This window comes from Coturnix japonica, chromosome Z, assembly GCF_001577835.2.
Source record: "Coturnix japonica isolate 7356 chromosome Z, Coturnix japonica 2.1, whole genome shotgun sequence".
NCBI lineage: Eukaryota > Metazoa > Chordata > Aves > Galliformes > Phasianidae > Coturnix > Coturnix japonica.
In genome coordinates, this window is record NC_029547.1 from 30,858,318 (window position 1) to 30,882,627 (window position 24,310).

The window sequence follows — 24,310 nt, forward strand, 5'->3', positions numbered from 1 at the left end:
ATCTTGGATCTATGGTCACTGAATTGAGGCTTCCTGCAGACTAGGCTGATACGTGCTGCTTCAAATTGATGATCTAATGAGAAAGTGGTGATGTTATTTCAATGGAAGACATGCCATAAAGCAGGTGAAAGGTCTCGTACAGCATGACATTTCAGAGGTATGTAGAGACTAGTACATCTGGGAATAGCAGAAGTAGCATCAGAAGCTGTCAGGCTAGGAAATGAAAGTCATGAAAAGAGCCAGTAAAAGGGGAATTGAATCTATACCTGTTAGTAGAATGACTAGGAAGAATTCTTGCACATACTTTTCATTCTAGACTGCACATATGAATGTGATTTTTTCTTTGTCTTCACAGTTACACTTCTGGCCTTGAAATCGCTTGCAGAGTTCAAGAAGAAAGCCGTGTGGACTAAAGCTTATGGCTGGTAGCTGCATGCAGCGCATTACCTCGTGAAGAAAACTGAAAGCATAAAGTTACAATTCGGGCATCAAGGAAGACAAATTCCAAAAATGTTTCCTGTCAGAAGTTTCTCAGTTCCTTCCCTCCTCTCCCAAAGACTCACATGATGAAAAAAAAAAAAAAAAAAAAAAAAAAGTATATTTTTCACTAGTGGAGTCATTCTCCTACAGACTGTCTGGCATGGTTTGAGCTGTGCTGGATCTGAATGAGAAATATGCTGTTTCAGTTAAGCTGTTTCAGTGACAGCTTGGAGCATCAGAGACTGGAGTGGTGTGTGTTCCGAGCTTTGTGGAGCAAATGGGAAAGAAATAAAACATTACAAGAATTGTTTGGATGTGGCCTATATGCTGAAGTGTGTTTTAAAGCCTTGAATGAGTACTAGTTTTCAGCTGATAACACTTCATACTAATAATAAGATGCCCTTGTGCAGCAGTGGCACCACAGCAGAGGTACATAGGATACAGCTCCTGAAGGGGTGTAACGTGTGCCAGTTTTGCAACAGCTTTATTGAGACTGTTTAAGTAAGTCAGTGTCTGCAAGGACATGGGGAGCCCCCGGCTCCAGGATTGTTGCAGTTTTCCGTCCACTAAAAGTTGTTCTTGTGTCCTTTGCACAATTTTGTATGTGAGAAGAGCTTTACCTCTGCAGTCTGGGGGAGAGAGGACTTAAAGGACAAAAGCTGTGTTTAGCAATTGTCCTCACTAAACAAAAGTTAACTGACAATAACTGCGTGTGTACTGGACTCTGGTGTCTTGCAAAGCTCTACTTCAAGGAAGTATTTTGGCCCTTTATCTGGGAGCCACACCCTCTACAGGAATTCTCTTTATTTCAGGCCCAATTACATTACCGTGCAGAAGAAATTTTCCACTGAATTCATCGTTAGCATTTCCCACCTAACAAAGTAAACTGTAAGGAACAACCATTGGCTCTGTTGATGCATTGTTTCAGCAATTGGGTATGTGGAAAATTACCACAGAGCTTGCTTGTATTTCTAAAGTAGTGGATAATAATGATAATTTCCTACTCTGTAGGCAAAAGTATGTGGAGAAGCCAGTCTAAAGGTAGGGAGGGAAGGACTCTGAAACCACTGTGCTCTTCAAAGTAACCTCTAACAAAGCCAGATATTTAATGCTGCCACCCATAGAGTGCTATTGCGAAGTAGCTTACAGCTCCACTCATCTGAGTTTGTGTCTGCATTAGCATTCTATTTTAGATGAAAAGATTATTTAAGTGGAAGCTGTGGGTAACACTCATGTGCTGCATTACAGTCTGCACAGTGATACAAGTACACAAACTGCTGGATTGGAGTGTGTATATATATATATATAGTGGAAATAATCATAGTATATAACTGTGTGCTCAGCCCACAGAACTAAACAAAAGCTAGTTAGGAATATAATCCTCTGAAAGACTGAGAAGTTCACTGTTGGGTACCTGTAGTGTATCCTTTTATCTACTGTTCCATTTCTGTTGGCCTGCTTTTCCTATGTGTGTAGCTTGTGATGGAAAGAGGCTGTGCCTCCAGTTGTGTGCTGGTGCTGGAGAAATGGATATTATTTTTATTACTAGGTGATCTCCTGCAAAATAGAACACTCCTCTGGAGACAGTAACTTTCAAGGACTGAGATGGACAAGTTAATTGCTACTGCAGTTTAGATGTGTGACAAGGCAGCAAAGGAAGCTGGAGCTGGAGCAAGCAGTAGGATGAGTCCTTGTGATTCCAGTGTAGCTGTTCTATAGGCAAAAAGAGCACTGAATAATGGCTTATAAAAATTGTTTCTTTAATTTTTATATACAAATCCCTTTCCACATTTCATATATATACTTATGAATTCAGTATCACACTGCATAAGCTGTATAAAGATGGACAAATGTAGTAGATACGCTTCTGTTCCTGAGGTGGCTGTCCAATGCATCACTTTCTAGTGACATTCCTTCATCCTTGTGCTTTGGCTCTTTGTCATCTTCATATAGTTATGTACAAAAAGTGCTTATTTTGTTCAAGGGTTTTATCATCCAGAGGTGGAAAGAAGTCAGACAATATTTGAGGTGATTTTTTTGGCTGCCCAGTCCTGATCTTTCCAGAAATTAATTAAGGTGGAGTTGGAGTTACAGTGGCCTACTGCATTCACACATGGAAGGCTTTCTTCCCTAAATCTCCCTCTTGTCTGCCCCAAGTTACCTCTGCACCAAAAAGGGGGGAAGTTTCCAGTAATTAACTTTATATTCTGGAGTTCCCTCACACAGTGACTTTAAAGAATCATTCTCCTATTTCAGCCTTTAAGCTGGCTATTGGTATCAATGCAATGGAAGCACAGTATGTATTTTTATGTTAAAACAAACAAACATGAATATCTCCGCTGGGTTTGAGCTGGCTGGTTGCTGGATGCTTACCCAGCCTCCTTGGCACCCACAGGGCTGCTTCTCACACATATTCTTACTCCTCTCCCTCACACCTAGTTTGCAGTGTTTCACTGTTCACAGAAGCTCTTCTCACAGTGTTAATAGGTTCAGTGGTGCTCTGTGGTGGCTGTTATGAAATCATCTGGTACCAGTTCTCTGGCTTGGTCATAGGTGTGGGCCTCTTCTCACAGACACCTTCCTTGCGCCTTCCCTTGTGCTCCCTATATATCCAATATAATATGTCATGCTTCCTCCCACAGGGTCGCTGAATAGTTGGAGGGGACACTGAAGATTCTCCATTTCAGGCAGTGCCCTGTTGTGAGCAGGGCAGCCCTCCACCAACTCAGGCTGCCCAGGGCCCCACCCAGTTTGGCCTTGAGCCCCCCCAAGGATGGAGAATCCACAGCTGCTCTGGGCAGCTGTGCCAGTGCCTCACCACCCTCAGCTAACATAAATCTATTCCCCTCTACTTTACAGCTATTTTATATATAGGAGGCCCATACACGTTTGCCTAATATAATACATCAAGTAGTGTTGTCGTTACACAATATCTGATGATGATGATGATGATGATGATGAAGCAAGAATTAACACCAAAATAAGGGCTGATAGTGTAACTGGGGTGAAGGCACTCTTTTTTTTTTTTTCCAAGTTCTCTTTTATTAGAAAAATATTCATTTTTAAAAATCCTGACATCTGAAGTCAACACTTTCAAAAGTAACAAGGTATTCCAAGCTGCTCCAAATGAGGAGCATTAGAGATATGTCTTGGCTGAAGGTTCAACACAGCTGGATAATGCGCAAGCAGGCAGGAGTTATGCATGGAACACACTGGTCTCCTTTGCTGATGCCATGTATTAACCCACTGGGAACAAATTCTGTATTTCAAAACAAAGCATCATCTTAGCTTCTTTTCTTTTTGGTGTTGCCTGTTTCTAGGTGAGCCTTCCTTTCTGAGAAGAGGTTCCGGACGATAAAGCACATACCTGAATTAAAACACAAAACGGTGTAAGAATGAGGGAAGGGGGTCCAAAGCGCCCTCAGTTTGTGTAGGATGAACAATACAAGCCTTTGTATGGCAACTCTGAACAGTCCCTTTCATGAACATGAAAACAACACTACATTACAATGATAGATTCTTCCAATTAGCCTTAAAGCCAGTAACACAACAAAGGCTTAGCTGCAAGGTTAATTGTAGTTCAGATTTTACTAGAGTATATTGTTGGGAAGGGGGAAGAGATCAGTTTGTATGCAGTTTTTAGCTTCTTAAAAATCCCTCTGATGGATAAACAGGCCACAGAAGTGTTAATATAGATATGTGTCTTCACACCAATTGAGAGGAATGAGTGAGGAAGCATTGCACAGAATACAACTAAATGGGAACTGATTAAAAAGAAAACTTCTGAAGTTTATATAAGGCTAAGATAATTGAACAACTTTATGTATATATAGATATGCGTATATACTTGAGGATGAGATACTTACCTGTGAACAGCACCAGCAGGTACATTTTCAGAACATAGGGGAAGTGGACTGAGAAGGCGAATGGAAATGGCAACTTGACGGAGTATGTGCCAAACGTTTCAAAATAAGGCAGTGATACACAGATTGCAAATGCTGTAAAACAACGTGTTAAGCCTTTAGTCAAAAGAAGTGGAAGACCATCATTGAAAAAGATCTGCAGGGCACAGATAGACATACTGTATGCTGAATTTACAATGTCATTTCTGTTTGCAGGTACATGCTACTTCCTCAAGTTCAGTTTTGTAGATCTGAGGTATACTACCTCCTATTAACACAACAATTAGGAGATTTTTCTATTCAGAAGAAATTCTGTCACTGCTGCAGCTGTGCTGCTGCCCAAATGATCTCAGTAGGCACATTTCCCCATGTAAGTGTGGTAAGTAGCTAAGCATGGCTAAGCTGGTAGTGGCGAAAAGGCCAGCACTGCGCTTTGCAGGCTAATGCAGTCAACCTGGAATGGAGAATCTGTGTGTTCCATACTCTTAAAGAACAGAGAGCTCCTAAGGAAAAAAAAAAAAAATCACAGAAAAGACACAAAGTGACACAGAGGTTAATAAGAATGTACAAAAACATTTATGTCTGCTTTGGCAACACAGAAATGTGTTAGAAACACAAACGACAATCGGACAGATCAAATTTTATTGGAGAAGACAGATTAACCTTTGGTTGATCCCCCATCCCATCTCCTTACCTTCAGCCAGAACTGAAAGCGAATAGAGGAGGATGCACAGTGAGAACTTCAGCCATGTCAGCGGTAAGTAACGTATCCCCACCCTTGCCAACATGTTGTAAGTGTACCTACAGCAAAAGGAAGAGGAGGTGATCTCAGATGAAATAAGCATGTCTTTAAAGAAGCGCTACTCAGTGATCTGAGTGGGGCTGCAGAAGAGTACAGAAGTACCCATCTGAGAATCTTTCAGAGCAGAACTCCATAAATTTTGTTCATACTCTCATCCAGGCTGAAAACAGACGGCTCACAGTTTTCAGAAGCGTTATCTGCGATGCTAACCTGGGGTAGGCAGACAGCAAGACAGCTCCGCAGCCCAAAGTGCACCTGATTCCAACTCAGTCCATCTGAGAACAGATTTCAGATGGGCACATTACAAGAGAGGGGCAGGTGCAGCATGACTGCCAGCTGGATTAAGAAAATGCTGATATATGTCTGCTGGAATGGTTACAGCACTGCTAGGGGCTGAACAGACAGGTACATGCAGGTATTCACTCTTCTGTGGTAAGGCTGCCCATGCCCCAGGCCTCAGAAGGGCTCACTGGTGCAAAATAATAAAAATAACAATAATTATAATAATAACAGTAACATTCCAATGCACTGCAGCATTTTGTTCTTACTGTGGCTGCTGATGTTGATGTCTCCCACAAGGAGACCTTATCGCCTAGGATCTCAGTCCCCAGAAGTGAGCTAAAGATAATGAGTTTCTGTGACCTATAAATGATAAATGGAAAAGCCTGTCCAGTCGTGTTTTTGGCCATTTGAAAGGCTCTTTGCCCTGCGGTAATGCTAGAGATATCTAAAAAAGGATAAACCACTGTTAGCCAGAACTGTTTCTGGCAGCTAAAGCCAAAATCAAATAAACCTCGTGCTTCTTCTACTAATTAATTAATAAGACTAATTTTGTACAATTCCTGGACTGTAGAAGAGGAGACTGACAGGCTAGAAATGCTACTCCCGTTCTATATACCTTCCTGGACTGTTTATGGTATAAGCAAGAAAGTTCAGACATGGAAAACTTTGCATTATTTGCCATCAGTGTATCGTTAGCCCTAATGCACAGGATATTTATGTCCCCGAAGAACTGTGTGCTAGAATTTGTTAATACTTCAAGACTCATATGCTGAGGGATGGAATAATGTCTAACGCTCCTTTGAGTTGCTAGTCCATGGCACAGATGCTGTAAAATAAACCAGTTACGATGTCTAAGTCAGCAGGAGTTATTTTATGCATTCATGCTTTAATTGTGCTGCTTCCAACCACTGTATCCTACTGATCTATTAAATAGCCACTGTTTACTGCCATAAAGTTGGACTCTGTTCTTCAACAGTAATGTCAAATAATTATGTACTTACAGGACTATTATGCATCAACAGGACTGCACAGCCAATATTATTTATACTTCTGGCTTCTCCCTGGCTGTGCAGAATGTTTTCATTTGAAATTAAGTTCTACTCTGTTGGCTCTACTGAATTCAAAAATAAAAGGAATAGAGTGATGATACAAATAATTAAGAAAAGAAGTTCAGCATGTGCTGCCTTACTGTGCCGTCTGTGCTGGATCAACATGAGATGCTAAAACAAACTGCTGTGCTCTTAAATACTAAAGCAATGAGACTATAAATCACACTGGGAAACTGCCATTCCTCAGTAGATTGTTAGGATTTTCTGCATTCTTTTTGTTAAGAACGTCAAATCCTTTCAACTAGAAATGTTAATGCAGTGGTTTACTTCTGTAAATTGCTCCGTCTCTCAGATATGCCAGTTATTATAAAAAATTAGTAAGCAGCTTATCGAGTCTAAGCTTTTACTTAAAATTGGTAATTCTTTTTTCTGCCAGTTTCAATGCAGTGAAATGATGAACCTACAACACAGTGATGAGGCTTTCCTTGCAAGAACAAACCACTTTCTGTTCACAGTTTCACCACTGACTCCTTACCTGACAACATCTAATAAATTCCAAAGGAAAAATAAAACACACACAATGTATTTCCCTTGAACTTCTTCCTGACTGTTGATCACGACAAACAACACGATTATTCTCTCAGTGATCTGTAAGGAAAGAAACTCAGGTTAGCGTCTTCAACAGCTCTCAATTCCATGATATTTCAGCAAAACAGCATGCCAGACAGCAGTAATGTCACATTCCCAGCTCTGCTTTCCATAGCTGGAGATATGGATCTTGGAAGGATCTCTCTCACAGATTTGCAAAAATTAGGAAGAAAAGTTAAATCAATGGTTGCCATAATATTTATGTCATATGTGGTGGAGTTGCCACCCCTGGCAGTGTTCAAGAGGCATCTGGATGAGGAGCTATGAGATATGGTTTAGTAGCCTGTGGTAGAAATGGTGATGGGAGGACTGTTGGACTGGATGATCTTACAGGTCCTTTCCAACCTGGTGATTCTATGGTTCTGTGCTTCTACAACAACACGTTCCTAATCTTGTAAAATAAATACATTGATAATCTTTGGGATTGCTGAAAATCTCCTGTGAAACTCTCCCAGCACTGTGCTGGTTCATTCTGACTTATGATCTGTTTCAAGTGTTAAACGGGAAATGTACGTATGTTCATCTGGTATAGGTCAGTGCAGATCACTTTTTTTCTTTTTTAAACCAAGTGCTATACAAACTCATGTCTTCTTAAAGTACCTTCAAACAGAATGATGTAATGATTAAGATAAAGCACTGAAAAGCCATGAAAGGAAGAGCAATTAGCATGGTGATTTTCATTAGTGTGGTCAATATTCTTTACTTGTTTTCCCCTTTCCCTCATTCCCACCTTAAAATAAAATGCGAGTTGGCCTCTACAGGACGTTTATGAGGTAGTTTTGCTGCATAGTGTTTACCAGTACTGGTGTGGAATATTTTGGCTACAGATTTTATTTTTTGCAAACAACATCTACCAGAAAAATGAGCAGATTTACTACCCAGCAAAATTATGTAAGAGCCATTTTTCATACAGAAAAGAGCATGCCCATCCCTTAAGTCACCTGGTTCCTCATCTTGGAAAGCACTGAGGCACAACAGATAACGTGGTTTGGCCACTTCTCTCACAAGACTGTCATCTTACACATCTGATCCCTTTGTTCCCTAATATACAAAGTGACTTCTAAGACGGTGCTGTTGATAGGCCAGGAAATAGAAAATGAGAGGTAGAAAGTCCTTTGTTTCTACACTGATGCTGAGGAATACGGCAAAAAAGTGGGGGAACTGGAAGTCCTGCTGCAGGATCTGAAATCAGATGTAACACGGATAGAAGAAGCGTGGTAGGACAACCATCGCAAAAGGGGGAAATCAAAAGAAAGGTAGAAATAGTGAAATCATTGTATGGGACTGTGTGCTGTGGAGAATAAACATAACAGAAACTGAGTTAAAAGGATTTTGCTGAAGAATGGTAAAGGAGTGCAGTGCTGGTATTGGGGGCAGTTTGTTACAGGCCCTAAAATCAGGTTATGCTGTGGAGAAAGAATTCTGCAATTCTGTTAGACTGAAAAATACGTCAAGGAATTGCCACAAGAAACTGTTTCACCTGGAGACAAAAGCTTTATCACAGCAATGAAAAAGTCAACATATTTTTGTCTGTGAGCACTGGCAGATTTTCCAAAGAATCACTTACTACTCAATAGGTGGCGCTGGGTGGAAAAGTGCTACAAAAAAAAAAAACAGAGATTGAATGGCTGGGAACTGATCCCATTCCAATGAGACAGGAAGATGTGCAGTAACTCCCACCCCCAATTTCAAAAGGATGAGTGCTGGCCAACCTAGCTAGCATTAACAAGAGTAGCTGTGGAGAGCCAGCTCCATGGTCTCAGAGCAGGAGTGGCTGTGGTACTCCTCTCCTTGGGCACAGACTGATGCACAAGGCAGCAAGTACTGCCTGACTGGAGCTCAAACACCTATCATCCGCCATAGGACTCTTATTTGGAAAGGGCAGAGGTGGGGGAATAAGCCACCTTAGCTGCACAAAATGAAGCCAATGATCATACTGCAAAGCAGTTTAAATGCCTGCTGTAGTGGGGAACTGAGCATGACACAGAGGAGGTTCTGTGCATGTCTGCTGCTCCTGCTAAACACCAGACTCAGCCAACGTGCCATGAGATGCATAAAGCAACCATGGAAAGTGCAAACCACTCACGTCTTGAAATGGCACAAAACTGTGAGGATGCTTTTGTGAGCACACAGGTCTGGCTGCCCACTGCACTTGTGATGGCTTCAGGAAAATGGACATCGTACTTGATTTCCACACCAATGAAGAGGTCGCCTTTCTGCTTACACTTATCCCCTGTCAAACAGTGTGCCCTCTTCTTTCATAGCACTCACACCTTGGGTTACCCAGACAAACTATGGGTTAGTGAGAGTCCAAAAAGATCTGAAGCAAAGAAAAGGGCAGAGCACTACCTGAGGAAGAGGCACTTCCAGGAAATGTCACTTGGTGTGAGCGTAGGCACGCCTATCTGGAATTGTTTATCTATGTGTGCACACATACACAAATGTAAGTACCTGGGTTTACATACATACACAAACTGCTAAGATGCAGCTCCTTTGTACAGATTATCTGTTTCTTGCACAAATTAAAATACATCATTCTCTGTCACTACTCCCTTAAAAAAAAAAAAAAAAAAAAGAGTAGCAAAACCAGAAGTCCAGTGTTTTCATGCTCAGAAAAGGGAAGTATGTGCTAACACATCACAAAGCATAAGTAAAATGGTTTCATTTTTAATTCCTTCTTGATCTCTGTGTTAAACTGGAGTTTCCTTCCTGTCCCAGCACTGGTCTCTCATAGGATACAGCAAGTGCTGTAGAATGGTGTAAATTTCTACAAGGCAGCCTGGGCATTTAAGCAAGAAAGTGAAACAGATCAGACTAGCTGAGGCTTGGGCAGGAACAAGCTGCGCGTTCACTTCCATTTACTAATAATAGTGATTGTGCAGTACCATTAGTACCTGAAACTCTTAGAAACATGAGTCTTTCCCTACATCTCTTGCTGAAGTACCAGTGCCATCTGTCTTTACTCTCTGGGCAGAACAATACTAAATTACACTGCTTTGGCAACTACAATGTCACGTGGCCTGTCTCCTGGCCTCCTCTCAGTCACCCAGTCTGCAAATGCCATAAGAACATTCATTTGCACAAGCTTTGTGCCCCTCCCTCCACTTCCCTTTCCCAACAGCACCCATCACATGAGAACTGTCTTTATTTTGAAGTGTGGCTTGACCTTGGCCTATCTAATTCTTCTCATGATTCTGGTGGTCTGAAACTGTCCCTTGATGAGTCTCTCCCAAACTGTTTTTTTTGAAAACCATGAGCTTGCTTTTGCACTGTCTAATATATATCTCAATGATGTGCTCCCTGTAAATTCTTCATTCAGACTCCAGTTAAAACTTCTCTCTGCGATAGAGTCTGCAGACAAATCAGCTTTCATAGGGTGCATTTGCAGCTGATTTTATTGAAGGTGATGCTATCTCTGCCCACGTGCTTCCATGGCACTGCCATTGCCACCTGTTCACATCTCTGAGATTAACTTAACTGTGGATGTGCATAAATGTGCACGCACCTAAGGATGCATCTAAGGATATTGTTTACACTTTCAGTCAGAACAAACAGTGGGGAAAAAGAACTGCACAACCACTACCAAATTACTGCAGCTTTACAGTATGTAGTCAGCAGTAGTTCAGCAGGTCGTGGTAAGATAAGCCTCTACTGTTTTTACCTAGTGCATCATGAAAAATACCTCTTCTTCCCGAGATGCACAGAGGAAGGTAAGGCAAAGCACAGAGGATTAATGTAAGCACACAGGTGCTTAAGCTGTACTATCACAGCAAATACAGACCAACGCAAATAAAAACAGAGCCTGTATCCAAAAGCCAGTGCAACGTATCTAGACAGCATGGAAGTGATGCTAACATCAAGATAAGACAGATTTAGCCAAGTAAAGATCTATCTTTACTACAGGGCAAATGCTTAGAGTCACAGTGCCAAACCCTTCCCTGACCCACCCTGTTAATGTTGCCCTGGAGGATACTGTAGGAAAAGGAAAAGGAAAAGGAAAAGGAAAAGGAAAAGAAAAAGAAAAAGAAAAAGAAAAAGAAAAAGAAAAAGAAAAAGAAAAAGAAAAAGAAAAAGAAAAGGAAAAAGAAAAAGAAAAAGAAAAAAGAGGGAAGAAAAAAAAAAAGAAAAAGAAAAAGAAAAAGAAAAAGTAAAAGAATAAAGAAAAAGAAAAAGAAAAAGAAAAGAAAAGAAAAAGAAAAAGAAAGAAAAAGAAAAAGAAAAAGAAGAAAGAAAAAGAAAAAGAAAAAGAAAAAGAAAAAGAAAAAGAAAAAGAAAAAGAAAAAGAAAAAGAAAAAGAAAAAGAAAAAGAAAGAAAAAGAAAGAAAAAGAAAAAGAAGAAAACACCTGACTAGTGTAAGAATGCAAGGATTTAACCAGGGAGAAAAAACAGCTAATTGCTTCTGACAAACTGGATACCATACGGCATGAGCAGCATGAAGAACAGAGATCTCTACCAGTCAATTCATCTCTAATGGAGATCTAAAAAGAGGAACATCTTTGCCCTTGTAATGTGTCACTTGGCAAAAATGGGCTACCCAGAAAACTAAGAACACAACTAACTTACTCTTAGTCTCCTACCTTCTGACTGCAGAGAACAACTAGTTTCACCATTATTCAAATATTAAGGATTAGAAAGGTTTGAAGGTAAATTCAAGCCAACTGTTCTACTTCTTCCAGTGCACTAAAAAAAGATTTCCAAAACCTGAATTGAACTCCCAATGAAAATCAAGAGTGCAGCATGGAAAATGCCAGCAAACCACAGAATTACCGGGGCTGGAAGGGATCTCAAGATATCATCATGCTCAACTCTCCTTTTTAAGCAGGTACCCTACAATATATCACACAGGTAGGCATCCAGATCTTTCAGGGTAGTTCATCATGGCTAGTTCAGGAGTACATGTGTAGTAGAAGAGGGGTCTTGAGCTAAGGACATACCTGCAAAAACCTGGGGAGCAGACGGCTTTTATCAATGCCAATAAGGATGTGCAGGATCTCCAGTACAGATAACAACTGACAAAGGCGCATCACAAGTCCTATGGAGTAAAATGTGTCGGCCAATGAATCTACAGGCAAAATAAAGAAGAAAATTGGAATTAGTTACCAAGTAAACATTCAGACCAACTGATGAGTTTGATTCTGCCTGCTGCACCTGGAAATGACAAGAAGAGTTCATATGGTAACAAAATTTTAGATACCAGAAGCAGAGATTTAGAGAGGGGAAAAGGCAGCCTGTTGTGTCTGCAGATCACAGAATCACAAAATCACAAGGCAGGAAAGGACCTACAAGATCCAGACCAACTGTCCTCCCATCATGATTACTACCACAGGCTACTAAACTATATATTGTAGCTCCTCATCCAGACCCCTCTTGAACACTGCATTCCACCACCTCCCTGGGCAGCCATTCCAGTGCCTGACCATTCTGAGAGAAAAAGCTTTTCCTTACATCTCATCTAATGCCTCTTTTGGCACAACTTGTGGCCATTTCCTCAGGTCCGGTTTGTTGCCTGGCAGAAGAGGCCAAGCCCCTCCTCATCACAACCTCCCTTCAGGAAGTTGTACACTCCCCTGAGCCTCCTCCAGGCTAAACAATCCCAGCTCCCTCAGCCGCTCCTCATAAGACTTGTGCTCCAGACCCCTCACCAGTTTTGTTGCCCTTCTCTGGACACATTCCAGAGCCTCAATGTCTTTCTTGCAGTGAGGGGCCCAAAACTGAACACAGTACTCGAGGTGTTACCTCACCAGAGCTGAGTACAGGGGCATGATCACCGCCCTGCTCCTGCTGGCCACACTATTTCTGATACAGGCCAGGATGCTGCCGTTCTTCTTGGCCACCTGGGCACACCTCAGCTGAGCATTAACCATCACCTCCAGGTCCCTTTCCTCTTCACGGTCATCCAGCCACTCAGCCCCAAGCCTATAGCGCTGTAAGGGGTTATTGTGGCCAAAGTGCAGGACCCAGCACTTGGCTCTGTTGAACCTCATCCCATTCACCTTTGCCCAGCAATCCATCTTATCTAGATCCCTCTGAAGGGCCTCCCTACTCTCAAGCAGATCTCACATAGAGGCAGGAAACAGAGAAAAGAATGGGAGTTTCTATATTTGATGCACTGGCAGACACTGCACAGGATATGTTCAGTTGCAGATATCCCTTTAGGAAACTTCTAAACATGAAGAAGCATAAAATATGAGGAGATGCAGAAGTTCCTGCCTGTTTCTGTAGCCATGATACCTCCTAAAACAACCAGACCACAAAATATGTATGTTATGTATCCACAACTGCTGCCTCTAAACTATTTTGAATTTCCAGTCATTTGTTTTCTGTTTCTGAGCACTAACTTCAGACAACTGAAAGAGAAAAATGCTGTGAAGTTCTGGGAGATGCAAAGTTGTGTGCAAAAGTTACAAAGATCTTCCCTCCCAGTGGCTTCTACAGGACCAATGCTCACCATAATGACTTGACCTACTCACATATAGGTCTGCATCTAAATCAAATGTTGCTGACACAGCACTGAATATTAAAGAGCTCAATTTTTTTCATGCAGTATACAAGCAAATTGCTCATCCTTTTTAATGAACAGAAACAATGCTTTTCCTAATTAAAATTACAGCCCATGGCATTGGACAGAGCTATGTATATCTGTATTCTTGTAAGTTTCTCTATACTGCTGCCTCCTAGAATGTTTAAGGGAAATACAGAAGGAATCCTACCTTTTCCAAACGACATGTACCTGATGATCATATTTGTAAATATCCAGGAATGCCCACAGAATTGCAGCAGGTCATACACAAAGAGGTAGATCTTCACAGTAAAGCTGTGGAGTTGAAAATGTTAAAGCAAACTGTATTACTTAAATGCAACTCAAAAATAACACCTTCCACTTAATTCCATGGAAATTACAGCAGATTCAAAGAGCACAGTAAAACGATTTGATAGAGCAAATTCTCAGCTGTGTCATCCTGCAGTCTTTCAAGTTACATTTAATACAGAATCTTCTGTTGAAGCAGGCAAATTTTTATAGCTATTTTATTTGAATAGATAATCACAGAATCAGAGTGTCAGGGACTGGGAGGGACCTTGAAAGACCATCTAGTCCAAATAATCTGATTGCAGAATGCTATACATTCTGGAGATACTTAATTTCATTTCCCATAAATACATTTTCTTCTCGCTTATTCTGTAGAGGGCCGATCGTTTGTCCTCCAGTTACAAAAAGGACTATCTATTTTGGAAATGAATTTGTTAATTTTTTATTAGAATTCATCTCCTGCCAATTGGCACAATTTGCCTCCAAAGATACATCAGTTCACTTTGATACTATGAAAGTAGATCCCTGAAAGTCCAAAACAAGAGACAATCCATAAACATTTCTTTTGGAAAAACTATCATACAGATGAATTTGTGGTTTAAAAAAAAAAAAAAAAAAGTGGGACACTGTACATGACAAAAAGACAATATATATATATATATTGTTGGGATTTACTGCCTTACTACTGTAATGGGTAGAAAAGTTTTAGGAAACATCATAAAAATGTTCAGGCTTTCCGGTCAGTGCCTCCACCCTTTGGCCCCACACTGCCATGTGGGCTTTGTACTGAATGCGCTGAGTACATGGTCTCTTCCTTCTGGAGCTTACCACGTCTGCTACATCTGTCTCTTTTCCCCAGAACTTGTCTTTCAGTGGTTCAGGCTTTTATTTTCTGAGTTCTTCCTCCATCCACTGGCTAGATATTATTGTATTAGCCTAACCTTAGCTAAGCAGAGTGTAATCAAGATGTTTCTAACTGCAGCTTCATGCCTGCATTCAGTCACTATGGTACCCATTCTATGTTAAACTCATGACCTTTTAAATGTACGTGCTGTCATTACAAAGAGCCCCATTACTGTCCATGAAGCATAGAGATGTGCTGGCAGGCACTGTGCCATTTTGTTACCTGGAGGACCAATCTTTCATGTGTTGATGCTCTCCAAGTGAAGGAGTTGTCCTGATCTCAAAATGGGGTTTCATCCCACTGTGTTAATACTTGCACAAAAGGTACCGAAACCAAAGAGGTGCCTTTGTCAGATGTGAATAAATCTGCAAAGAATAAAAGGTGATATCAGTGTAATCACAGGAAATGGAAATGTATTTGTTCCCTATGGTCTTCCTTATCTCCAGGATGTTAAGGTCAGACCCTTCTCCTAGGTAATCAGGAGCAGATTGAGGCTGACCTGTCTCCCTGTTCTGACAGTTTTGTGTCACAAGAGAAGGTTAATCCATTTGCTTCTGTTTGACCAGCCACCTTACCCTCTCTGGCTCTGAGCTGGAAACTTTGAACCCCAGATGAAACACTGGACCATTCTGATCTTATACAGGCAAGATGTTCCCAGGCTTCTTTTCCTCGCTGCTGTTCAGCAGCAGAACCAGGTCCCATGGCTGGGCAGCGGGTCAGCCTGCACCTTGATCATTGGCAATGCCAAATGAGGCGTCCCCCCGGGGGGTGGCTCTTCCCAACCAGGGCCTCTGCAGACCGGGTGCTTCCCTGCCACAGCAGCAACTGCACTCCTGCTGCCTTCCTTGAGCCCACACTGGCTTGTTGCACATGACAAAGCAGCCCTTGCCCTGAAACCAGGTACCAATATTCCTTTTAGATTTACTTTATTCTTTAGGAAAGGTCTGCTAAGAAAGCCCCCTCACTGACACGGTTTCCTTCTAAGTCACACTGGTCTGAACCTCTCCCTCTTCCCCCTCCCACCCTGTGGGAAGTTGCAAATGCTGCAGCTCAGGAAGGAGAGCTGCTGAGACCCTGCATAGATGTGCTTTTCTCTCGCAGGCACATCCCACTCCGCGTTGTTTTCCCTTCCTTTTCCTGGCGAGCTGCCCACGTCATCTCTGCACGAGGGACATTACCTGTCACGAGGGTCAGACTGCTGCAATTGCTCCTGATCTTCCTCCTTTTTTCTCTTCACAGCTGCAGCAGCTGTTCGCTGGGATATCACCCCTCCTCTTCCCTCTTCCCCCACCCACCACGTCACTCTTTTGTAGCACTAAGCAGGAACAGTGCTGCACTTCCGAGAAGGGAGTTTCTAACCCCAAATGTCTCCACGCGGCCAGCCACGCTCCTTGCACAGCTTAGCCCACCCTACTCTCACCTGGCCCAGCCTAGCCCAGCCTACCCTAACCCAGCTTAGACTTCTCTACCCTACCCAAGGCTAACCTAACGTTGCCTAGCTACTTCAGCCTAGCCAGGTCTGAACTGATCTAAAATAGCCTGACCTAGCCTAATTTTGTTTCTTGACAGCACCAATAAGCTACTCTGTAAATCCCACTAACTTTTGTCTCCCAAGACAGCGCAGTATTTGAATGATCACTGGAGAGAAAAAAATGCAAAAATTATTTATTTATTTTCTGGTTAAATCATCAGTGCTACAACAGTGCTAACAAGGAAGGCTGGCAGCATACCATGAAGGGGGCACTTCACTTCAGACAGAGGAATTAATTTTCCATTTCATTTCTTACCTGGAAGTATCAATTCATGCCCCTGTGAAATATGGACACTACTGACAGAGGAAATGCGTATGTACAAGATTCCTGCTGCCCTTACATCTTTTGGATATGTCAATATAAATCAGATTAAAATCTTTGGCAGTTATTATAATAATGTATAAAATACCTTCTGGCAATCAGTATTTTCTCATTAGCAGTCAGGCTGAACCATACTCCACCTTACAGGAGGTTTAAAATTCAATACTGCGAAAAAGTCACCAAGGACAAAACAAATGTCTAGTAGGATTTTATGCAGAAGTGCAAAAAGTCTGGGGGATGCCATCCCATGTCTTGTCTGCAAGTGCTGTGGGGCAACCAACAAGGCCACCTCCATCCTGCCATGTCCCACAGAAGCAAGAAATCCCTCCTTCTGTGGCAAGGAAGTGATATCTCTTGGTGGGATGCCGTGTTTTGCCTGCCTGCATCTCCCCCCATGGTACCTCCACAGTAGGGTCACATAGGCACACAGAGCTATCCTGCTGGTTTGGTATTCTCTTATACATTTTTTTCTTGGCTAAGGAAAGCATTCCTTTATAAGGAGAAAACAATAAAAAAGCATTGAACAAATGGCTAAGCAAGTAAGTTAAACAGACAGTTATTGAAATGCATTTCCCCATGCTCTTGCAACACAGCTCTTGTGCTGCCCGCCTCTAGGAAGTCGACTGGTGTGCCTAACCCTGTCAGCAGCTGAGCTCATGGCTGTAATAAGATCCAGCAGCTGGCAGAGCAGCTCTTTTCAAATATCAGGACAACATGTAAAGCAACAAAGGCCCATCCAGCCTCGTGATTTGCAAAATCCATTGTGGATAAGTGCCAAGTTAGCACTCCCATGGAAAACAAGAGTGCAGTGCCTGATAAATGTGGTCCCCATGCCCTCCCTCAGCACCAGTGCTACCCACCCCACAGCAGAGACTGGCAGGAGGCATTTCAAGGAAGAAAGTCCCACTTCATCTGCTTGGCTTTCATCATCTGTAACCAACCTTTTGTATCTGCCATCCTTCTGGATAGTCCTTCTCTATTATAGGCATGGGTATTTTATAAAAAGCATGCTTTTTATAAAAGTCGTGACTTTTCTTCACCACTCCCCTTCAGGTGGAGTGGGGCACAAGGAAGTAAAACGGGGGAGACAGCCTTCTGGCAGCTCATGTCCAGACCTTCCCAAGTATCACTTGGAGGATATGCCAGCATTACTCTCCCTGCTTGTTCCTTCTTGTTCCTTCCTTGGAGTCTTTCATGAGAGCAGGTGATCTGCCCTCTAGATTAACCTTGACACTTAAAACTTGCCCTACAGCTTGCTAAAAAGAGGTTGATTTGAGGTATTCACTATTTTCAAGTATTGATCTGTCAGACTATAAGTTACTATCCTAGATGGAGGTAAATGGTAGAAGGCTTTTGACTGTGCTTTCAGCATAGGAGAAACATGCAAAACACATTTCTGTAATGAAACACAATTCTTTTACAAGGGCTCTCATCAGGCCTTCTCATTCCCAACCCGTCACTTTTCAGCAGATGGGGAAATTCACTGGTTTTGCAAAGGGAGGCAATGAAAGGATTAACTGAGTATGAAAGTCCTACCTAGGTCTGCAATGAGTCACAAGTCTCTGTGCTCCAGCTCACTGCACCCAGTTTTACTGGGATGAGACCCACAGACCGGTCAAATCATCAGGAAGAATTAGTGCTCAGGGAAATTCCCTTTTTAAAGCTTTAGCTATTATTAAGTCACTTACCACAGAAGTTGTGTAATAGTTTTCAACACTTTCAGGAGACTGGTATGGGGATCTCAGAAGGAATGGGAAACGTGCTGGTGACCAAATCCTTTCTGAATACACATGAATAGCTGTGAAAGGCTTTGAGCCTTGCCTAAAGGAAAACAGTGTGAGTTCTGCCACAGAAATTTAGTTTTAACTATTAAAAATTATAATCCCAAGTAATAATCTGCAACAGCCAATGTAAGCTCTACTCTGAAAGTGGAGACCAGAACTGAGCCCACCTCTAAGTTGAGGAGAGCTGGACAGAAAGTATATTAATTTCTTAATTAATTTCTGAAAGAGCAGCATTTTCACAGATATTTAAAGTAAAATAGGGCTGGGTGGGTTTTGTTTGTTTGTTTTTTGGGGGGGTTGTTTGTGGGGTTTTTGTTGTTGTTTTTGTGGTTGCTGTTGTTGATGATGTTGGTTTTGGTGTTGTAGAAGAAAAGCTTTCATTTTATTTAAATATGTTTGTCAAGATATTTCCTTTCTGGGAAAATTGAGCTGTACTCACAGTTCTCCAGCTGAGTCCAGAGGAAGCTGTAAAGGCTCTGGCCTGCCAAGATAAGGAACTTGGAGAATACAGCATTCAGTAAAAGCTACAGTGAGTAGACATTATAGTAACTGGTGTGAAGGAGGCAGATGTACTGCTTGGAATCTCAGTATTTCTTCTTCTAAGTGTGGGTTTTGACTTTGCAGATGTTGTTCTGAAGTTATTTTGTGGAGATGAACATTAATGGTGTTCACTTCCATGTTTTCAAAAATCAGAAGAGGGATTTGATTGTTGCTTGGATTGGGTCTCAGGCTGCTATTTGCTCAGAATTTTGAATTGTTTCATCAGTGAAGTTAATACCTGATTTTAGAACCCCAAGTACAAAGAATTTGGGTGCAAGAAGGCTGGTTCTGGAGAACCAGTCAACCCTGCTGCCTCTTTCTAGGAGAGATGGGGAAGGACATTTATTTCTGTGCACTCCTCTATTCATAAACTACCATTCCTTCAAAACTAGCATTCCTTCGATTAAATTAAAATAGAGGGCTCCCAGTTCATGTGTGCTGGGTTTTGGTTTTAGTGTCTTACAGAAAGAAGAGGCAGGACACCCAGGACACGACTAATGAGGAAAATCAGATTTGTTTGGAAAGAAGGTAGGCTCAGCTGTGAGTTGGTGCAGTAGGGAGGGGTCCCACTGCAGCACTGTAGTTATCCTCCAGTTTGTTCAGGTGACATCAGTCCCAAAGTGTCTGCAGGCTAGGAAAAGAGTTGAAAAGAGATGCCTTACCAAGATTTCTATGGAAAACAGTGGTATAAGTGACTTATCTTTGCCTAAATTTATAATTCTTTTTAATTTTTTTTTTTTTAAATATCGAAAAGCATCGTCACCGTACTGGGAAGTATCAAATTCCTACTTTTTCAATCTATATGCAATGCATGAACTTTCTAAAGCAAAGTTAATTTCCCCATGAGCAGCTCCTGCTCCTCTCTCCAGTCCACATCTCTCTGACAGAAGGGTTCACAGCTGTCCTCCCTACCGCAAGGGCTAATCCTGGATAATTGTTTGGGGAGTCACTCACACAGGCTTTGTTCTGTTTTTTCTTCTTTTTTTTCTTTTTCCCTCCCTGGTTTGGCTTTGTTCTCCCCTTCTCTCTCTTCAGTTTAAAAATGAAGTAAAGGCACAGTTTGCGGAACATGCCAAAACTGTGGAAGAATTGCTTTGGACAGCTGTAACTTGTGCAAAAAATCTGCCACAGTAAAGCCTGGAGTACGCACTCCTGAGGTCAGCGGTAGCTACTCCAATGTTTCATGTCAGATACAATGCAGTTGATCCCAGTCTCATAAATATACCCCAGGAAACAGGCTCTGTGTAGATGAAATCATACACATTTTCATTACATTTCCTAAGAAGTGCATCACTGCACATATAAACAACATGCTTTGAAACTAGCCATGAAAAACAGCCACAACTGAGAATGTGGGAATGGGATCTGTGCAGCAAAGCACTAATGCGCATCTTTTGAGAAAATGTATGGCTTGTTTTTTTAGCTGTAAGCACTCTTACCTTGGAAAGACTTCTTCTGTCTTAAATTTTCTACCTGGATTTAAGACTTCATGTTCACAATTTCATTCATTTCTATTTGAAAACAATTTATATTCAGAAAGGTATTTTATATGTATGTCTTAATTTCCAGAAAAATTCTAAGTGGAAGAAATACTAGAAGGTTTCAGATCAAGGGCATCACATACTGCTGACCCAGTAACGCAGTGGTGACAAAATACAGATTGCTCCAACATACTATAATGACAAGCAAAAGGATCTGCTGACTCTTTACGTTTTTTTTCGTTACCTTTCTTTCTTTGCCTTACAGACTATTTACCTTTCTTTGAAAAACCAAAGAAATATTGTAAATATTGTTTGGCATTTGCTTTTTAGCTCTTTTTTGTTCATCAGCCATGTCTGTACCAAAGTCTCTATGCTTACGTGAGTCTTTGAGACACTGTCTCTTTACAAATAATTTCTGTAACCTCACAGAGGACTGAAAACTCATTGAAATCAAATGCTGTTTTGTAAGCTCATATTCACTCTCTCTGAGATCCTCTTCCTTTCTTCATAAATAGTTCGTTTTTCTTTCAATTCCCTTCTGTAAACTCAATAGCAGTTAACTGACTGATAGGCAGCACAGTGATTAAGAGCTGAAATGCTGTCTTGCCAAAACATACACACATTTACCTGCAATTTGCCCACTTGTCTATAATCTCACTTTGCCCTCTAGTGCCCACTCTGTTGTCTTCTGCACTGTAAAGTACCCTGTTGACTGTAATACTTCAAAATGTAAATCTACTTTGTGATTATAAAGGATAATTATGAACCACAAAGGAAGATTTTGGGGATGAGAGTTTCTGAATCATCTGTGAGCTATGAATTAACATCCTCCTACTGCAGGAAAGTGAGGCAGAAAACACTGTAATCCCTTATGAGAGGGCAGTTGAAGATATTTCATCCCATTTCCACGTTTTAGTAAAAATGGGCTGTTTCAGTATCATTTTCTTCACTGCAGAAGTCAGCTAGAATGTCACAACCAGAAAACTAAATAGGCTGAACATCCTTTTATTGTACAGGCTTGCAGAAGTGCAAAAAACAAACAAGCAGGAAATCAGATTTCCAACAGTCTGGCCGTGGAACTATTCCAAGTGTTGTTAGTTACAAAGCACACACAAAAAAAGTCTCCTTCAGCTGTAGTTTTCTTTTGGTGGGATCTCAGCCTTTTGCCTTACTGTTTGTGTTGGATCATGGTAGCGTTGTTAGCAGGTTTTCCTTCTGGTATTTCGCTTCAGACCTGATACCTATAGCTGTCATCATTTCCTTTAGCTTGCATCCGCAACTGGCAGAGAGGAGGGTATGGCTACCCTGCAAAAGAGACCTCTGTTACAGATACGGTACTTGAGATCTGGACAACCATTGCTATTGTTTTCATCAGTTCATTTTTATACAGACCCGCTTTTATTATCTGTACTTTGAATGCTACTATTCTGAATGGCTGCAGACCAGGGAAAGCTTTCAAATGTCTCCTCACCAGATGCTAAAAGCTACCCTTACTAATTTCAGCCCTCTGGGACTGAAATTTCCTTTTGTTAAGAACTAATCTCACCATCTCTCCCCTACCTCTTCATGTAGGACCCAGAAGTGTGCCCAGAAATGATCAGCTTTGGCCACAAAATACAGCTGATTTCTTTGGCCTTTTATTATTATTATTTTTTAAACAAAAATTTACTTTGTAATCTAGCGTGTATGAAACTATGTATTCCCTCTTTCTAACATACAGCAACTGACTACAGAAAACACATTTATTTGAAATGGAGTTACCCAGGGACAGTTTCCCAAGTTTAAAATCCTATCTTACCCTTGCAGAAATTAGTGGACTTTTGCCCGGTAGAAGTAGTTTATGTTGAGTAAATTGTTTATATTTCTATTATTCATCAAAGCTACGTGGTCTAAGGGGGGAACTCTGCTGGAATACTAGCAACCACATGTTTCTGTGAATGGATTTATGAGCAAATGGCAAGAGGCAGATTTCATGCAACAAGAAAGAATAGCACCAAGTCATAGTGAACTGGAATGGAATCAAGTCTGAGGTTGCAGTAGCCAAGATGAATATGCCCAGGAACAAGTAGGATGTGCTATTGGCTAATGTAGCTTTAGGATAGTTATACATAGAGAAGTTAATTCAAATAAGCATGTGAAAGAAGTTAAAGTGAATTGGAAAGATGGCAGGTTGAGGGGGGCGGGGGGGGGGGGGGTGGAATAAACAAAAATTTTCCCCAGAAACTTAGAGAGGAGGTAAATATAGCTGAACTATTAAGTAGCTGCATACAACTGATAAGTATTGCAGAAATATAGTTATTGCAAACAGTTTTCTGCACAAATTCTTCTAGAATTATTTTATCCCTTTGAATAAAGCAAATGTTAGAGTGCATCAAATGTGTTAAAGAAAACATTCTTGGAAAAGAACATGCAAAACTTGAAAGAATAAACAGCACCAACCTAAACTCCTTCCCATGGAATAATCTCATCGAAAATTCATATGGATTATTTTACAGGTAGTGTACACATAATGCCTGCCAAAGAGAAGTCTACCAACACTGAAAAATAATATACTACATTTTCAAAAATAAACATTAGCAGCATAGTCATTCAAATATGATGAAAGTGAACTATAGAAGTATTGCCCCAATATAGATCATGGTATTTAACTCTAAGGCTAAATTATATCAGGTCAGAATCTTTGTACCTTAGTTGTAAAGCTTCCTCGTGACTTTATCAATCAATTGAAGACATCTCCTCATTTCTGCACGGCTGATCTCCCAGGAGCACAGGTTGTGTTGTTTCTCTTTAAGAAAAGAGTCTATCTTTTGGAAATACTTTTTCAGTTTCAGCCTGTTGACTTCTTTACTCCAAAAATAGTGAGTTTGTTTCTTGATTATGCATGCCTCCAATTGCTCAATTTGCTGATAGAGTCCATTTTGGAATTGTTCTAGAGCTGCCCCATCCCACGCAGCTAGAGTCAGATTTTGGCTAAATATATAGAAGATGTGTTGCAAGATTTCTTCAATGGCTACTTTAACAGTTTCTTTCTGTCTGGGTTTTAGAACCTGCTCAGGAAATCTGAAGGACATTTTCTCTCTTAGACACTGCTGAGGAAACCTTTTGCCCATTTTGTCCAAAAGTTGCAGGCTGCTCTCAATCACTTTTCTTTGCTGCAAAGGAAGGTGATTACAGGTAAGACTTGAGGTGGTGATGGTGCACAACAGAATGAGGCCAATTTGTATCAAGCCAAAAGTGTACATGATAAAGATAAGCAGCTGTGCTTCTCCTTTCCTGTATAAATCCCAAGTGATGGGCTGGATTGCTTTGAAGGTCCTTCATAGGCTCCTGTTTCTTCAAAGTCTTGAAATTTAATTATTCTGTGGTAGAAGTTTTCTTTCATCATTTTTTGGTTTTTAAGGTTTTCCCCCTTGTGTGCACTTTTACACGTACCACTTTCATTTTCTGCTTTATGACTTCATTGTCTTGTTTTTTTTTAATGCCACTTTCTTTTTATTTCAGCTGAATGTTAGAATATGTACCTTACATCTTCAATTCCCTCTTCAAAAATTCTACACTATTATACAAAGAATTTAAAAGAATAACCTACAGACGTATCTTTAGTTTCTAAATAGTTTAGCAGTGGGATAACACAGTGAAACATAGCCCTGTCAATGAAAAGTCAAGAACCTGCTGAATATTGATGTCATGTTGTCTCCTTATGTTTATACTCCCACAGTTCAGCTGAGCTTTGTCAACCTATTTTCAGTCAGGGAAATTACTTTCTTTCTCCTCGT

General features: G+C 41.1%; 3 protein-coding genes across 8 annotated transcripts in view; 1 reads left to right on the plus strand and 2 right to left on the minus strand.

The window, feature by feature from the left end:
• FOCAD (focadhesin) overlaps positions 1-1,183 on the plus strand; it is an 87,441-nt gene extending 86,258 nt beyond the window's left edge. For all 6 annotated transcript variants that reach the window (XM_015849089.2, XM_015849088.2, XM_015849086.2 and 3 more), the window contains one exon: positions 356-1,183. In XM_015849089.2, the coding sequence (XP_015704575.1) occupies positions 356-429 (74 nt within the window). In that variant the 3' untranslated portion in view covers positions 430-1,183. The remainder of the gene's footprint in view (positions 1-355) is intronic.
• HACD4 (3-hydroxyacyl-CoA dehydratase 4) lies at positions 487-16,161 on the minus strand. Its single transcript, XM_015849090.2, has 8 exons — positions 16,055-16,161; positions 15,099-15,241; positions 13,875-13,978; positions 12,099-12,226; positions 7,051-7,163; positions 5,077-5,183; positions 4,347-4,478; positions 487-3,847 (listed from the first exon to the last, which is right to left on the minus strand). The coding sequence occupies exons 2-8, from the start codon at positions 15,170-15,172 to the stop codon at positions 3,765-3,767; spliced, it is 741 nt and encodes a 246-aa protein (XP_015704576.1). The 5' UTR covers positions 15,173-15,241; positions 16,055-16,161; the 3' UTR covers positions 487-3,764.
• Positions 16,162-21,553: 5,392 nt separating this feature from the next.
• Positions 21,554-23,851, minus strand: LOC107306162 (interferon kappa-like). Its single transcript, XM_015849057.2, has 2 exons — positions 23,221-23,851; positions 21,554-21,839 (listed from the first exon to the last, which is right to left on the minus strand). The coding sequence occupies exon 1, from the start codon at positions 23,774-23,776 to the stop codon at positions 23,222-23,224; it is 555 nt and encodes a 184-aa protein (XP_015704543.1). The 5' UTR covers positions 23,777-23,851; the 3' UTR covers positions 21,554-21,839; position 23,221.
• Between the last annotated feature and the right edge of the window lie 459 nt (positions 23,852-24,310).

Excerpts from the sequence above, each read along its gene's own strand:
- LOC107306162 (XM_015849057.2), bottom strand. The coding sequence starts at position 23,776 with ATGTACACTTTTGGCTTGATACAAATTGGCCTCATTCTGTTGTGCACC.
- HACD4 (XM_015849090.2), bottom strand. The coding sequence starts at position 15,172 with ATGAAACCCCATTTTGAGATCAGGACAACTCCTTCACTTGGAGAGCAT. Across the intron at positions 13,979-15,098 it reads ATGAAAGATTGGTCCTCCAG|CTTTACTGTGAAGATCTACC; the intron begins GTAACAAAATGG and ends TCAACTCCACAG. Across the intron at positions 5,184-7,050 it reads AATTTATTAGATGTTGTCAG|GTACACTTACAACATGTTGG; the intron begins GTAAGGAGTCAG and ends CTTTTGCTGTAG.